The sequence below is a fragment of the Temnothorax nylanderi genome, unplaced genomic scaffold, assembly GCF_030848795.1.
Source record: "Temnothorax nylanderi isolate EJ_2023f unplaced genomic scaffold, tnyl_v1.0 TNYL_tig0004_pilon, whole genome shotgun sequence".
Lineage (NCBI taxonomy): Eukaryota > Metazoa > Arthropoda > Insecta > Hymenoptera > Formicidae > Temnothorax > Temnothorax nylanderi.
This window is the reverse complement of record NW_027249066.1, coordinates 3,117,112-3,133,862: the sequence shown is the minus strand read 5'-3', so window position 1 is coordinate 3,133,862 and position 16,751 is coordinate 3,117,112. Positions and strand designations below refer to the sequence as shown.

The following is a 16,751-nucleotide window of genomic DNA, read 5'->3' as shown; positions in this document are numbered from 1 at the left end:
CCATTAAATGAAGCTTTAAGATGAAAAGTGTATTATATACGTTGTGCACATTGATTACTTCTTTCAACAATTTTTTACAATATAAAACAAAAAAAAAGGTTTTGAGACGCTCCGCGAATGCGTACCTCCACGAGCCAAGTTTGGTGCAGGTATATCCTTCCAATGTGAAACCTTGCTACCTGGCATAGCACGTTGATTAGCAGCCGGATTTCCCCAAAGACTTGTTCCGTCGTCATAATTGGGCACGTTACGTCGTTGCGTCGGCGGCGAAGGTTCCTCCCAGCCGGACGGTTTGCCGCCGGGCATGATGTCCTTCGGTGGTTGTGCAGCCCATTGATTCATGTTCGACGGATTAAGCATCTTGGCTGGCGGCCCAGATGGATGTTGATGACCCATCTGATGATGAGGCGGTCCAGGTGGCTGAGTCCACATGGCGTCGGCGTTTGCGCCATGTAATCGCCCTGATATTCCACGTGGATCACCACGCATATCAGCCATTCGTGGATCGCGCGCCATAGGATCCATCACACGCATATGATCTCTGGGATCCAAGGACATACGGTGATCTCGAGGATCACGCATTTCTCGTGGATCCACAGATCGCAGGTCTCTTGGATCTCTATGGTCTATTCTAGGATCGCCCCAATTAGATCCTGTCACAGTCAATGTTTCTTGTAATTACAAATTACCTTCGTCGTGTGCGATAATCATATCGATTTATAAGTAATCACATCTGAACATGTGACATGCATATTTCATTAAATCTGCGTTAAATCTATTCATCATAATTAAAAATGTACAATTTTATATATGCAGATAATCACGAAATAAGGCAATTACTTATAAATCGGTATAGTTTGATTTTGCATTGCAACCAGTCATGGCTAAAATCATCAATTTAAATTTATATACATATAATATTATTCAGTAAAAAAAATTATTCTATTATGCAAGTGATAGATCACATAAATTGATTTCGTTACATTTCTATATCCACAATGCTAAGTATATGCAGAAGCATAAGACATTTATAATTTTATTAATAGATAATTAATATAGCGTGTATAAACGAGATATAATAAAATAAAAATTAAGAAAGAACTTTCAAAGAAATTATTGTACTTATATTGTAAAATATAAATACTTTATATTGTAATATAAATATAATACCGTCGTTAATTTTATGCATATGTTTGGCTTAGGGTGAAAGCATCTAACATAGCACTTCCACACACATAAAAAGCATATTTCCATATAAACAGCATAACATTTCCTCAAACAAAAGTAACAAAAATCGCCTGAAACTGATAGCACTTGCAAAGGCAAATATGCAAAATCAAATGAAAATCGCTTGAACTGTATCCCCCCCATTTTTATCTTAAAGCTTTGTGAACGCCGGAGTCTCTCTATTTAATTAACTAGCAAATATATAACATACACTTTCACTAAACATAAGCCGCAGCTGAATGTGTCAAAAGCATAATAATATAATTAATGTATTATTTTGCATTACGTTCAACTGCGCAAATACAAGTGTAAGTTCTAATGTAGTTTGTGGCCAATTATTTATCTCAAAAAATTTAAGAATATGAAACTTTGTTCAGGATTCCCCAATGTCGGTCAAATGACAGTATCCAAAATACGCAGTATATATTATTTCAACAGATTTCTTCTAAAATATAAATCACAAAAATGATTTTCTTATATTATATATATGTATGTGTATTGCACTTTAATAATTTTATATATATGTATATTGCACTTTAATATACATTAAGTAAAAGCGTTACTTTCAAAGAATTTTTTTTTAGTTTTAACTACACTATACATACTATCATATTTGCAAAATATTTTAAAGTAATGTCTATTTCAACTTGGTAGTTTTCCAATGCAGAAGTAATGTTAAGAGAGAGAAAGAGAAAGAATGTAACAGAGATATTTTAATAAACTTAATTACATCAAGTATTAACAAAGTAGGTATTATCTCTTTGTGCTCAGAATAAAAAAAATAAATAACAATAAGAATGAAAACGACATAATGTGTTTATAGTATGATAGTATTTTCTTCTATATTATCTACAGAGCTCTACTACAAATGCGTTATAGCAACTGAACGAGACTCGGGTTTCTGAACATAGTCACATAAAGGATACGTTAGCAGTGCGCTAACAGGCACATTACAAACAGCTAATATAACACTAGAAAAATCAAGGATATTTCTCAGTCAAAATCAAGAAATTTGGAAGAACATTTTGCCTATATAGATCTGGCATCTCCAGCCTTCACCAGCCTACCTCCCCACATACCGGCTTGGTTACCGGCAGCACCAGTCCACTGAGCTGCGCTCGGCTGTGATTGCGTTGGTGCACCGGTCCACATGTTGGATGAATCTGCCGTTTCGTCGTCTTCACCCCAAGTGCCACCGATGTTGGTCGCAGGAGTATGGCCCCACGGTGTTTTCGTTTGCTGTTGAGGCGGCGGCTGTCCACCGTTACGCAGATTCGCCTCCCACAAATCAGTGCCGTTGTTCACTGGTGGTTTCCATATTGGAACACCGTCTTTAGTTATGCTAGGCTCGGGTGATGTCGGAACGTCCCAATTTGTATCTTGATTCACATTTTGCTGCACAATTATTCATATGTTAATATTGTCATATCAAATATTATATGAAATAAACAATTGGCAATCCATTAACAACTGCAAAGTTTAATGCTGCATACTATTATTCTTCCACATGAAAAGTTCGTTGAGACGAATAATAAAGGTAATCTCAAGATCAATGTTACACTTTTAAAATGTATAATCATACATCAAATATATTGTATTTTACTTACACAACCCCAACCGTCATGACTAAAGAGCGCTTCCCGCATTGTATTGAGTTGTTCGAGTTGCTGCTTCGTAGACGGATTATTAGTCGTTGATGTGTTGCCAATGCTTACAGCTCCTTGGGTAGGATTATTGGACTGATTGTTATTTGCGCTTGAACCTGAAGATTGCTGTTGTTGAACGCCACTACTGTTATTATTTTGCACTGATGGATTTTGCCCAAGACCACTTGGGTTATTAGACTTTCCCTGAGACCATTGGTTATTATTCTGATTCCCTTGGGTAGGGTTATTTGATTGCGATGTTGGCGGACCAGATTGTTGATTCGATTGTTGATTGGGATTATTAACTTTACTCACATTACCTAATAAATCAAGAAATACAATTGTCTTTATAAATCATAAATAAAAATAAAGTTTAAAAGTCGTATTCAGCTAATGCTCAAGTATTTTTTCTAGAGGTTTATACTTATACACATCCAAAACATTCATATATTTTGTAATATATTTTAATACAATTGTGTAATCTGTAATATATTAATATTTTAAAAATCTTGACAATTAAAATATTTAACACAAATCAAATATAAATATAATTCTTATACGAAATAATTAGATTTAAATATTAAATACTGAATAATTTGATTTAAATATTAAATGTCAAAAAATTTGTACGTATGTTTATGGATACTTTGGATATATACATATATTAAGTCTAAGTTTCTTTTAACAATATATGCTCTTACCCGGATTATTTTGGTTTCCAGGTGGTCCTTGATTTTGATTTTGATTTGGATTGCCAGTGACAGATCGATTGACAGTATTTCCGCCCCAATTATTCGGCGCATTAGCACTACCGGGTGGGTTTCCAGGTGTACCGCCCCATCCACTCTGATTTGTATTATTATTATTTGGCGTAGTGGCTTGCGTTGTTCCCCAATTGGTAGCTCCTCCGCTGTTCAAGGAACTCTCTCCACCTCCTACCAACCGCAGTCCCATTGGTATGCCCCAACGTTGCTTGTAACTTGCAATAGGCTCGTTGTAGTTTTCATACAACTTCGATATACATTTGCGAGATAGGACGTCCAAGACAGATCGTAGTCGACGCCGATTAACTTCGTATTCGTTCATGTTCGTCTCGTATGTTCTTCGACAAGCAGAAACTAATGCACGCACATAATGCTTTAGGAGGTGACATATCGTAGTCGATAGAGAGAAATCTTCGTTGCCGTTGCATATGATGGCATTATCGTCATCGTTCTTACGACTTTGGTCGTATTTGAGAGTATCTCGGTGATATTTGCAGATCAACTGAGCGTCATCTTTCGATGTTGTAGTAGCCTTGAGCTTGTCAATAGCATAAATTTGCGCGTCTTTAAATTTAGTTGCGTCACAACGACACAAGTCATTCTTATTAAGATCATCTGTATGACTTAGCAACATATATTGGATACATATTTGGTCATTTTGGAGTATATTGAAATATTCCAATCGCATTTCATTGTCGTTCGTGCGACTCTCCGCCCGAGATACAGGTACAACAATTGTTTGGGATGCGACGGTGGCTGATTGGCATGTAAGCGTCATCGTAGGCTTGCAGGTAGTCATTATAGGAATGTTGACAGTCAACTTAACTTGCTTACTGTTGTCAGATTCGTCAAGTCGAGCGGCATGAGATGTTTCAAATTTAACATTACTACACTTATCGCTGAACTTAGACCTAAATACAGACTTAATGGTAAAGTTAGATTCGCGATCGGTAGTGACCAATCCCCTATATCTACTAATCTTAAAACAAGTGTTTAGAGGCTTATTGTTATCCTGAAATAAAAGAGCACCAACAGTATATATTGTTGCTTCGGTACAACTAATACCATCATTTTGAGACCCTAAGATCCTAACATTAGTAGTCATTACACTAGTCTTGTAGCACACAGCGATGTCAACAATGTCTCCGATAACATCTGGATTATTATTACTAATATTAATTTCTTCTTCAATACTACCAACGTTACTGTACTCGTTATTATAATATTCATTATAATTATTACCAACGTTGTAATCATTACTTTTACATATTATTAATAGTGGAACACATATGTGTTGCATCAGCTCGGTCACAGTGACATTACATAATGGAGAAATAGAAGATTGTACATATAGTTGTGTGAGATTTTTCAGGAAAGATCGCAAAGTGTGGTCAATTACTTCGTTTCTGGAAACGATAAGCGTAATGGAAGAACTTGCGGTGTACATCGCGAAATTCTGAGCGCAAACAGACACCGGTAATAGAGAGTTGACATTCAAATGCGATTTCAAGAGGTGTCGCGCTATTCGGCAGCTCAGCGAAACTCGGATGTCAGAGTTAGAATCATCCAGAATTCTATCGTTTGCAAGCAGTCTAGAGATCTGAGCAAAACTGGTAACTAGGGCGTACTTATCACCTAGTAGTTTCATTCTATTCGATGTGGTGGTAGAATCGTCCCTTTTAATACAAAGTACCGGGATAACAGCAGCTATCTTGTCAAAGCCACCACTAAAGAGGAGGTAATGGTTACTGTAACTGGTTGAGCTGAGCAATATCACAGACTTGGAGTTGTTATTACTTACATAACTAAAATTAGCCTTAAATTTATTGTTGTCGCCTAGGTCAAGGCAGGACCCTAGTAAGGAGTAATTGTCATCAGAGTTAGGGAGGCGTAACAACCGTTGGGGACTATCAGACTTGGGTATCCTAACTAGGCTAGGTACCCCAACGGTGTAACACACTTCGTCCCTTTCAAAATTTACACTTACCCTTATATGTACCCTAATGTATACAGTACTAAAGCTAGTCTTATTATCACTTAATGTCTTACAAGTAGACTTAGAGTTATTGGCGGAGCTGCCCAGCTGCAGACCAAGCAAGCCCGGTGTGTTTTGCTTTCTGTACTTGTGATGATTATGTTCTGCATTGTTGTGATTATTTATTTTATTATTATTATCGCAGATTTGAGGGTGATTTGTTGGGTATTTTGTGGTTGCTGGCGCCACTGACTGGCAGGCCTTACCTATGCCGGTTGAGTTGAACTCACCTGTAATTAGAATGTAATGTCGCGCTGTAAACGTCATTTGTCGTCAGAATTTCCAATATCTTTGTTCGATATATAAGCATTTATTCTCTTGGATATTATTGGAAATATATTTTTTAATCCACAAGATATGAAAATTACTAATAAAAGAATATATAAATTATACAATTAAATATTAACAAAATGTTTAACAAGACGTTTTATATAATTTAAATACGATATTTATATAAAAAATTAAATTATTTAACTACCCATGCTTTTAATATCAATTTTCTTTATAAGTATTTGTCAGCTGAGCTTATAATTTTATTCAGCTTTACAACAGTTTTCAAAATAATAAATACAATATCTAAAATTTCTAAAAGATATACTTATTTTTGTATATTAATACATAAAACATTAAGTAAATATAAGATAGGCAAATTCAAATAATATATGTAAAGTAGGAATATTACTAAATATCATTTAATTTACTCACCAGCTTGGTTCAGCAGGACGGTTGAAAAGTCATTGGCGGCGGTAGCTTCGGGATGGCTAATAGGTGCTGCCATCATGCTGCTGTTTGCTATCGATTCGATATCACAGTACCTAATGTGCTCTGATCCTTCCCCTTCCCCCACCCCATCCAGACTGCTTTCCTCTAATACTACTACATCCCCCTATAACACGTAAAAAACGTGACATGTTTACGTTTGTTTCAGAATGAAAATATTTGTCTTTAAACAAATGAGTGTAAAATCAATAAATAAACATGTAAGCTATGGTGCAATAATGTGAAACTAAAACAATATTATGTACAAAGATAAGATAAATCAAATCTCAATAGTTGTTATAACCGTAGATAGTGATTTACGGATTACAAATAAGTAAGAAAAAAAAGGAACAACAAAGGTAACTTACTAAATCTACAAATAAGTCATAACAAAATAATTTAATATATTTGCAGATGTAAATGCAGATAATTATCTAATTATGAGTATCTACTCATGCAACAAAAAGTAGGAAATGACAAATAGGATGATGTTAACGGTAGAACGCGGTAGTAAGGAAGGTATGAGTGTGTTTATATAAGGTATATATTCGTAAACCAAGTTTACTTCTTGGCCTTTTTTGTAGCTAAAGTTGAATAAAAAATCTTATCTATCTGGATACTCATGCAACAAATGATGCAATTAATCCTAGATTGGAGTAATTGCTATAAATAGTATTTTACGAGTCATATGTGACGCATACAAAATTTATAAACCGTTTCATTAAGAGTATCAATATTTTTATTCATTTGTTTTTAAATTTCACTACTTTTATACATTACGATAATAATTTATATTGACATCAAAAATTTCACAGTTTTATTTTCGGTTCATTATGACGGTGTGATATATGTATAAAAAGTTATTAGCTCAAATACATGCAATGTACATATAAATACTTACCATGGAATTTTGTACGAAGGCATTTGTTTCTGTAGAAATCTCATGTGAACTAGAATTGTGTGGAAACATTGGGCTCAGTTCTTCTTTGGCAGGCAATGCATAGAAACCAAGATCTGTAACATAAAACACGAAGATATCTATCAGTAATTTGCAAAGTAGTTTACAATGTAGTTTACAAAAAGAAATTTGAAATTCTATCATAGTAAAATGGATTTAACAAGAAAAATAATATTCGACGCTGACTGGCAAAAAAGATTTATTCGTATATCTCAGCGTTGAATATTATTTTCCTTGTTATTTAGTGACTGACGAAGAAAAGTTTACTCTCTGGTTTTAAAATGGATTTAATTTACTAATAATGTATATATAAATTTCTTTCGCAGCTTAAATAATTAGACTTGGTAGCGCTAAATGCAGAACTATCAATGATTGTAATCGCTAATAATAATAGAGAAGAAAATATAAAAAATCGTAAATATTAATATAAAATTAAACAGAACAAATGTTTTAACGCAGAAAAAAATTGTTTATAAAAAAATAATTACTCGTGAACATATACATACACAAAATATGCAGATTATATAATTTTTAAAAATAATACTTCTAATAATCATAATTACTTCAAATTATACAAAATGAGAATTACAGAAAATATTATAAAGATAAATTACAATACCTCGTAAACTAACGCTATCAGTGCGCTCCTAGCTCCATGCCAGTGGAGATCTAAAAAACAAACCAAATGTTATCATTATAATTTTGCAATAAATATGTACCGTAAAAATCTTACTTATAATAATACATCAAATGATAATATATCGTTTGACAAGGTTTAAAATAAAATTTTTTCGCTAAAAATTGCCGTAGAAAATATATTGAACGGATCTTTGCGCAGCTGTCAACACAATTTTTTGAGTCTCAATATTGGTTATCCTGACAATGGAGGTAAAGCAACTTGAATTTTTGTTAAAGTAAAATTCACTTCAAATTATCCAAAAGATAAATCTTTGTCATTTATTTACAACTCAAAAGGCACAATTCACTGAAATTGTTTTGTTGCGTTTTATCTCTCAGGAAATCTCCTTTAAGAATCAATTCCCTTTAAACTTGTTAAAAAAATATGTGATTAAAATTTCATTCAATCGAGCGCTTTGTATATTGACAATTACGCAACAACAAAAAACAATTTAATGTTCAAGCAAGTCGCTACAATTTATCATAAAATGAAGAGAATAAAACAATCTATAGCTAAATTAAAATATCGATTTCAAGCACAAAAAAATCGAACGTCTTTTTATCCTCGTCTTATCAGTGATTCCAGAAGCAGCACAGTCTCTAGCAAATTTACTCCGAACGCTCGTCTTTCCTACAGCTCACTGTTGCTATCGATCGGAGCACCTCAAAGCGGCAAAACGAGAAAGAGGAGCGTAAAAGATCCGTTCAAGGTTAAATCTAAGTTTTCTATAGCCGGCCGCGGAGCCGAGACCCGTTAGCTGGACGTCACGACATCGTAAGCAGGACCCCTAACCTAAACGACGGCGACGTAATTACCGTACGGTGTGTAACCCAGCTTGTTCAACGCCCGAAATATCGCACGCACGACATCCCGGTCACCGCGCGCGCGAGAGAGAGAGATCGGCGACTTAACACGACCCGACGGTGACGGGCGCGACGACGGAGAGAAACGCTGCGCGACGACGTACGATCGTTTGATAACGCGACATTATTTACGTCCGTAGATGCCACCTCGGCGCTCCGGGCTCCGGGGCGCTCCGTTCTAGCCGAGCCACTCAGCCACGGCGCGGTGCGCAGCAAATGTCACACTGCTGGCGAGGCACGACGCGCGACGCACTTCCCGGTGAACGAGCGGAGCCTCGCGAAGGTGCCGAGCGCGAGCAGCACCAAACAGACAAAGAGAGAGAGAGAGATATATAGAGATAGGGAAACGATAAAGAGGCTAGCACGGAGAACGGAATAGTCGAGAGAGAGAGAGAGAGAGAGAGAGAGAGAGAGAGAGAGAGAGAGAGAGAGAGAGAGGGAGAGGGAGAGGGAGAGAGGGAGAGGGAGAGAAAGAGAGAAAGAGCGAGACGGGAAAATTTTTTTATCCGCCGAGGAAAAAAAAACGTACCTCGAACCGAGCGTCACACATCGGGTCACTCGGGACGATTAAGAGACAGCCGACGTCGGGTCCTGCGTGCACCCCCCTGCCCTCCCCCGCCCCGCGAGACACATTCGCGAATGAACGTCGGCAGCATCGGCGTAGCCGCGATAAATTCCACGAAAAAGGTTAGACAGTAACAGCGGCGGCGGTGGCGGCGGCGGTGGCGGTGGCGGCGGCGGTGGCGGTGGCGGCGGCGGTGGCGGTGGCGGCGGCGGTGGCGGTGGCGGCGCGCAGGGACGAAAGGCAAAGGAAGAAAAGGGCCACCGCGGGGAGTGCCGCGCGGGCGACCCTTCGATCGCGAAATCCGGAGCACGCGGCGACGGCGAACGACGGTCGCGTTTCCCCCTCGGACTTACACTCGGCTCCCGGGCACACGAAGAACGGACTCAGTCTCAGCACGAAGCTATTTCGCTAGAACGCACGGAATAGCGAAGCGTAGGTCCGCTCGCTCGGCTGGCCGTTCCCGCGAGCGACCATCCTCCCCCCGCCGTATGCAGCGCGAACGTTGCGCCGCACCGCGCGCGCGATCGGAGCGATCGGCGAGGCGCGGCGCGGCGCGGCGCGGCGCGGGCGGAGCGGGGCGACGTTCACGGCGTTCGCATGCACGCCTCGCCGGCCTCGCCGCCGTCCCTCCCGTCTCCCGTCCTCGCCTCTCTCTCCCCGGCCGCGCTGAGCTGCCGCGCGATGAATCGGAGAAACGAACTTTTTTCGCGAGATCGCAACGTCGCCGTCAGTTTCGATACCTAATTCGATTGTCACACTCGCGGATTTCAGCCGGTTATCGGAGCGGATCGTCGATGCCGCTCCGATGACTGCTCCGAAATACGTTCGTACTTCGTATCGCTCCCCGGGGAGCGTGTCGACATTACGATTCTTGCAGAAATGTCGCTCGACGTCTAAGCGACGATGAAATGACATCGAGGCGTCGACGCCGTAATAACGAAAGTAATATCGATACTTGGATGAGTCTTCTAATAAAGTTACGTAAATTACTTAATGTATTTCGCAGCTCCAAATCGAAGTCCGCGGTATGCGCGTTTTATCTTCCGCCATACCGATCTTAATCTCTCACCCTCTCTCCCTCTTCTCTTCTCTCTACCCTCTCACTTTCTCCTCCTACCATTCTTCTCCCTTGCTCTCTTTCTTTCATTCTCTCATTCTCTCTCTGTCGTTCTCCTTCTCCTTCCACGATCCTCCCTTCTTTCCTCCCATGTCCTCGCCTCACTCCCCTCGCCCCCTGCCCTTCTCTTTCTCCCTCGTCAATAAGAGAATTCTTACCGTATATCGCGCGCGAATAATCTGTTACGTCGACGGACGTCATAAAAATCTCGCACGAGGTCGCGAGCATCATTCAAATTTAGCATTACTGTCACCTGGCAATTCCGCATCCGCGCGGGCTGCATTATTTCCGTGCGGCTTATCGACTTAAACGGGAAGCCATCCGAGAATAATTTCCGACGCCGTTGCCGCTCGCGGCGCGGCGCAACCAAACCCGCGGACGGATCGCCTTCGCCATTCGCCATCGCGAACGAACGCGCCGACTGAGACGCGAGCGACGGAAACTTCTCGCCGTGCGATGATCTTAGAGGAGCAGAAATGTTCCGAGAATATCGAAACATTAACCGACAAGCGAGATACCTAACACGATTCCCCAAACATAAAAACATCAAAGAATCTATTAAGAATAATAAATATTCCGTTTATCTAGCGGTACCTAACGTTTTATCAAACCTTTCCGTAAAAAAAGCTGCTTTGCGGCTTTCCAAGCACCGCGCACGAACGTAACGTTAAACGTGTGTTTAATTAGCGTTACTCGGAAATAACGAGCGTTCTCGACTGTTAGGTATATATGTGTAGAGAGAATGCATAATCATTCGCGGAACGTTTCAGGCCTTTTCAACCACAGGCATCTGTAGCCGCTGCCAGGCCGCTGGCCGCTTCCGTCGATCGGCGAGTCCCAGGAAAGGGACATCGCGCGAGCCCTCGCGAGCAGCCGTTCGCACGGAATCGGTCTCGGCATTATTTTCGAATCGAACAACGGTATGAATTTACTTTAAGATCAAAACTCGTCCGTCGAGTCTCGACGTATGAAGGATACAGAAGCGCTTTTAGCACTACACCGTCGCGCGATTGCCGATCGATATGCCGATCTGCTGTGCTATCTAATCTGACAGTTTACCCAATGAGACCCGTCGTCGTCGCGTATTTTTATCGAGGATAGAGAAAGGGGGGGGAAAGCCGAAGGGCGTTCCGGGAAATGCCCGTGCGACTGAACGTGTATCTTCTGTAAAATCGCGTGTAAAAATTCGCGCGGACAATCGAGGCGACGTATCTACGATTCTCTATTATGCCGCGCACGGCCGAGGCTGGCTTATATCGATTAAAAATGGCGGATCGCTCGGACTCCCCGAGAGTGGCCGAGAGTGTCTCTAGCGCATCGGAACGCGAAGTGCCGCTATTCGACGCGACTTCGCCGTGTGCGCGCGCGCGCGCGCGCGCGTATACACACGTATACACGTTCGACTCCGCTTTCCGTGTAAAGGAAGCATCATCTCGCCTCCCGCGATCCGCGGGGCATTTTCCATGCGCTTTTCTTCCCCACGTTTGTCCCTCCATCCCCCCCTCCTCCCTCCTCCTCCTCCTCCTCCTCCTCCCGTCGTCGCCGACGCGACGTAACTGCGTTGCATGCGCCGCGAGCGCGTATTTTGAATGTCCCGTACGCGAGTATCAAAAATTATTGATCCACTCGATGCCACTGCGCGTGTGTGTTGCGTGTACGCGCGCGCGCGCGCACAGGTAGTCATTGTGTGCGCTCGCGAGCCAGCGGTTCTCAACCTAGAGCGTTCCCAAAGACCTAGGTTTTAGATCCTTTCGCGAAAATCGTCCACGTGAAACTCGCGCGATCTGTCGGTCCTCGGTACGTCGACCACTTCAGATGGGAAGTAACGCCGAAATGACTATCGAGATTAATTCGATGTCTCGACTGTCGAGGGTGACCCCCGATATTCCAACACGAATTTCACGTGGGCGCGGGATTATATTGCGCCGAATTTCCGCAAATATTAAGACGCCAGATTCGGTAATTTGATTCGACGTGTGTCTTTACACCTTTATGACCGTATTCATAAAAGTCAGTCATATTTAAGATCGTCTTAAGTTTATCTTTAGATAGTGTACGACTCGTTTCATTGGCTATGAAGTATCTAAAGGTGAAATAAGACGATCTTATATATAAGATCTGACTATGAATGCCTATTTCAAAGACAGTGCGTTCTCGACAGCGTGAGATTCGCGTCAGCAGATCGCGAATGACGCGAATCTCGCGTAAGTAGGGAGACGAGGAGAAAAATATACGCGGCATATATCGACTTTATCGTGATTCTCGAGGTTGAAGCGTCGCGTCGGCCGCGGCTCCGCGCGTCCACGCTCGTCCGCCGGAACTGCGTCGTTCCGAGCGACGGACGGGCGAGAATGCCCGGGGTTGAGAACCGCCGGCGTGTGCGCGAGTGCACGCTAGGGTGCATGTATATGTAAATACGTGCGGCGACGAGTAACGCGCGCTGTTCTCTCTGGCGCACGTCTGCCCTTCTACTGCCGAGAGAGTCGCCGCTATTTCGAATACATCCTAAAGATAGCGTAATAATAGAGCGCGCGTAACCATTACCACCGGATCCGAATCACCGGCGAGGGTAATTCGCGCGGATCCCCAACCCGGCGTCAAAATGAACGACCCGGATAACTCATTTCTCTCCCCTCTGTTATCCCGACGCCACGACAAAATAAATTTTATCGCTCATTATCGATTGCGAGCCGCCATCTTTTGCGATTCTTGAACCGGATCTCCGAGGAAATGTCTCGCCGATCGGCGAACGCTATCACAGCTGCTCGAATTAGTGCTAACGTATCGCGAAAGTGGCACCTACGTGCTACATCTCTGAACGGATACAATATCAGTCGTGTGGCACACATTTTTGCGCGATACCGGCCGCCCGGCCCGCGAGAGAGGTTCTCGACTTCGCAAAGAAATTCGCGGTCTCGGATCGCGAGGGAAAGCCTCTCCGCTATTAAAGGCGGATTAAAATAACGAGCTGTTTGCCGAATGAGGCCGCCGTAATAAAAGTTCACTCCCTCCGTGTCGAAGGACGTGCCGATAAGAGAGGAAGAACGAGGAAAATTGATACCGTCCTTCCTCTGGTGGGGAAAAAAAAAAAAGAGAGCGTCTAGTAGGGCAAACGGTACACGGCGAGTTGGCAAAGTCTTTTTTATCGGGACACGAAGGAGTTATTATCAGCTCGAGAGAACTCATTAGCCCCTTTATATATTGTAATACTCACAGTTCATAATTATTCTTAGACTGTGTCTGGCGTTTATCGTCGGGTCACGCGTTATCGTTCACGAAAATGCACGTATGTAGGGCTCCCGCCCGAATATTCGACATATGCTTTGGGCGTCTTTACTTGCCATTTTATCTAATAACGCTCTTTGGCCTCTACTCCGCTCGTGTTTCTTTACGCGCGAAGTATACGTAAAAATACATAAATTACAAAACGCAACGGAAATTGTTGCTCTTTTCCTCTTCTTTTCCCTTTTACGTCGCGAGAAAGATTATTTAAATTTCGAGATCGCCGAGAGAGAGAGAGAGACAAAGTGGCGTTTAACAACGAAAACTTTCGTACCTCCTGACTCGTGAAATATTATACTCGCGATAAAGAGATTCCTCTGAATCTCGAATTCCGGCGCAACTTTTTAGCCCCCCCCCCCCCCCCTCGAAAACGTAACGCGGAGCATATAAAACCCTCCGGAGGATTGTTCGTCCGGAATTAAAAGTGGATAAACGTGATGCGCACACGAGAAGGGAGATAAATTTTCGCGCACGGCGCAACGGCGATTCGCGTGCGGCAGTTAATTCGCGCGATGACGCTAATTGTAGCCATGCTAATTCGATTACGTTTAGCGGGGAAGGTCATCAGTGGGCGCGCGCTCGTGCGATCAGATGCAGCGATTTTATCGGATCAGCGAACACAATGTGACGTCTCTGTATCGAATTGTCGCGAATAATGGCACCCCAATCTCGCAAATGAGATATCACATTTGTCGAATAAAACTGCCAACCAGCACGGGACAAAAGCACGCCACATGCTGTAACGCGATTAATCGTAATGCATCAATTAGCCAAATCAGCTCAATTATGTTTTGTAATGCTGTTTTTTTTTTCGAGGAGATAAAAGATTTAAAATATAGTCTGCGTTCATATTTTGTGCTTGAGAGTAATACGATAGAACGATACAAATTTCTAGTTGGAAAGTTGGCTGCGATACATCGTGTCCCTTCCCTTCGGATTTCAGTAAAGGGATTTGGCCGCACCTTCTGCCCTTGCTTTAAAATTCAACGACAAATACATCGTCCTCTTAAAAGAGCGTAACAAACAAATTTTAATCGGGGAGAGGAAACCGGATATTTTTAACGGTTACGCCGTGAATTACGTTATAATTATCATTGTTGCATCAGTTTGACGATACGCGGTGATCATAAAAACATAGATGTATATTAATGATATCGCATAATTACCAATAATAAAGTAATCGAATCGGCTGTATGCCGTTAAACCCGCGATAATCGACGAAGCAGAAACGACGGCAAAAACTCGCGACGATAATTAAGTCGCCAGATAGTAATTAAGAAGATCGTAGATTACAGGTTTAGAAACGTTAATGTGCAACCCTAAGCTAATGTGAGCACCTTCCAATCTAATCGTATAGCTGGACGAAAACGATCGCAAAGAGAGAAAATTTCACGATCGCGTTTGTTCGTCGCGTCTACCCAGAGACGGATTTCATTTGCGAAACAAAGTTTTCGAGCCAACTTCCGCGGGCACCACCGTGGACGATCAATAAGAGAGGCTCGGTGTCGACGAGAACCTCAACCTGTGTGCTCTTCAACCGATAACGAAAGCTAAAACGCTCGCGATACTTTTTTTCTCCGTGGCGAACGATACGAGGGATCGTTCTGAATTTCTAGCTAAAGATAAATGCGTCGATGCGTCTCGTTATATTATTACGTATATTATTATAAAAAATTAAACGTTATTAAATTATCACGGAATGACTATGATAAGCAAGTAGATAAGTATATGTGAAACACGAGCCGAACCGTGTGCCCCGATACGTGCCCAAGTTCACGCGGTTAATATTATTTACTTACGGTCCTGAGTGTATATCTGTTTGACAGGAATTCTATTTAAAACACAAGCGCGATGTATAATGCAGAGCGCGAGAGATAAGAATAAAATTGGGAAATAAAAGAGACACGCGCAGCTGCTATCGATGAAAGACTCGCTTGACATATGTATAATAATGACAAATATTTCGCGGCTGAATCGATTGATATCTTCCGCTCCGTTGAGTATTATCGAATGAGAGAGAATAGCCGGCTCTGGCCGGTCCCGATATTGTCTAATCGGCGTAAATGCGAGATAAAATAGAGGCGTAAGAAAATCGATTTTCATCGCGATGGGCCGTGTGCATCCTGCACTGATACCATCGCTAATAGATTGCTCTCGGCGCGATCGCATGTGTCCTGTTACGGCGACGGTAAACATAATAAACGATGTTTTAACGGCTGTTTCCGCGCGTTACGTAACGGGTTTATTTTTATTTTCGAGCGCTCCGAAATGACACGCTAGAATCATCACGCCGACTATACTCGTATCCATATGTATACATGTATGTATAATGTATATACATATAATATACATAGGTATATATGCGCATACATTAGAACGCATTAGGAACTGCTTGATAATGCGGCGGCATCGCGCAAAAGTCCGGTAACATCGGCGATGGTCGCGCGAGCATTCAGTAATCTTAATTATCCTTCAATAAGCACGAACGAAATTAGATCCCGTCCCGAACTCGACGAGAAAGAGATTATCTCGTCGCGGAACGAGAGAAAAGGAATGCCCGATGCAGCGCCGGGCCGGTTTGGAGCACGTCGAAGTTACGTGAAAATTGCTGGGGAAATCGTTTTGCATTCCGCTTCGTCGTCGGAAAAGGGAGCGTATTTCCTGACGATTTTGCGCTACATTGCGTTCGACGTTGAGGGACGTCGGCACCCTTGTAAAGAGTGTGCGGCTATCAGCTTTGTATCAACTGATATATGTAATTCCGAAATTCTCGGAATCTAACCGGAAGAATTAAGAATGGCGATTTTTGAATGAAGTATCGGAGATACTTGGAGATAACGGCTTGAACTTGTCATC

The 16,751-nt window shown here is 42.0% G+C and overlaps 1 protein-coding gene across 8 annotated transcripts in view; it reads right to left on the bottom strand.

The window, feature by feature from the left end:
• The window catches only part of Gw (trinucleotide repeat containing adaptor protein gawky), a 59,488-nt gene that overhangs the window by 36,789 nt on the left and 5,948 nt on the right, over nucleotides 1–16,751 (bottom strand). The window contains exons 1-8 of one of the 8 annotated variants that reach the window (XM_071710354.1): nucleotides 10,867–10,978; nucleotides 8,009–8,058; nucleotides 7,333–7,445; nucleotides 6,378–6,558; nucleotides 3,575–5,902; nucleotides 2,835–3,193; nucleotides 2,307–2,622; nucleotides 126–653 (exon numbers count right to left, since the gene is read on the bottom strand). In XM_071710354.1, the coding sequence (XP_071566455.1) occupies nucleotides 126–653; nucleotides 2,307–2,622; nucleotides 2,835–3,193; nucleotides 3,575–5,902; nucleotides 6,378–6,558; nucleotides 7,333–7,401 (3,781 nt within the window). In that variant the 5' untranslated portion in view covers nucleotides 7,402–7,445; nucleotides 8,009–8,058; nucleotides 10,867–10,978. The other 7 variants (XM_071710324.1, XM_071710347.1, XM_071710359.1 and 4 more) reach the window with 7 other exon arrangements.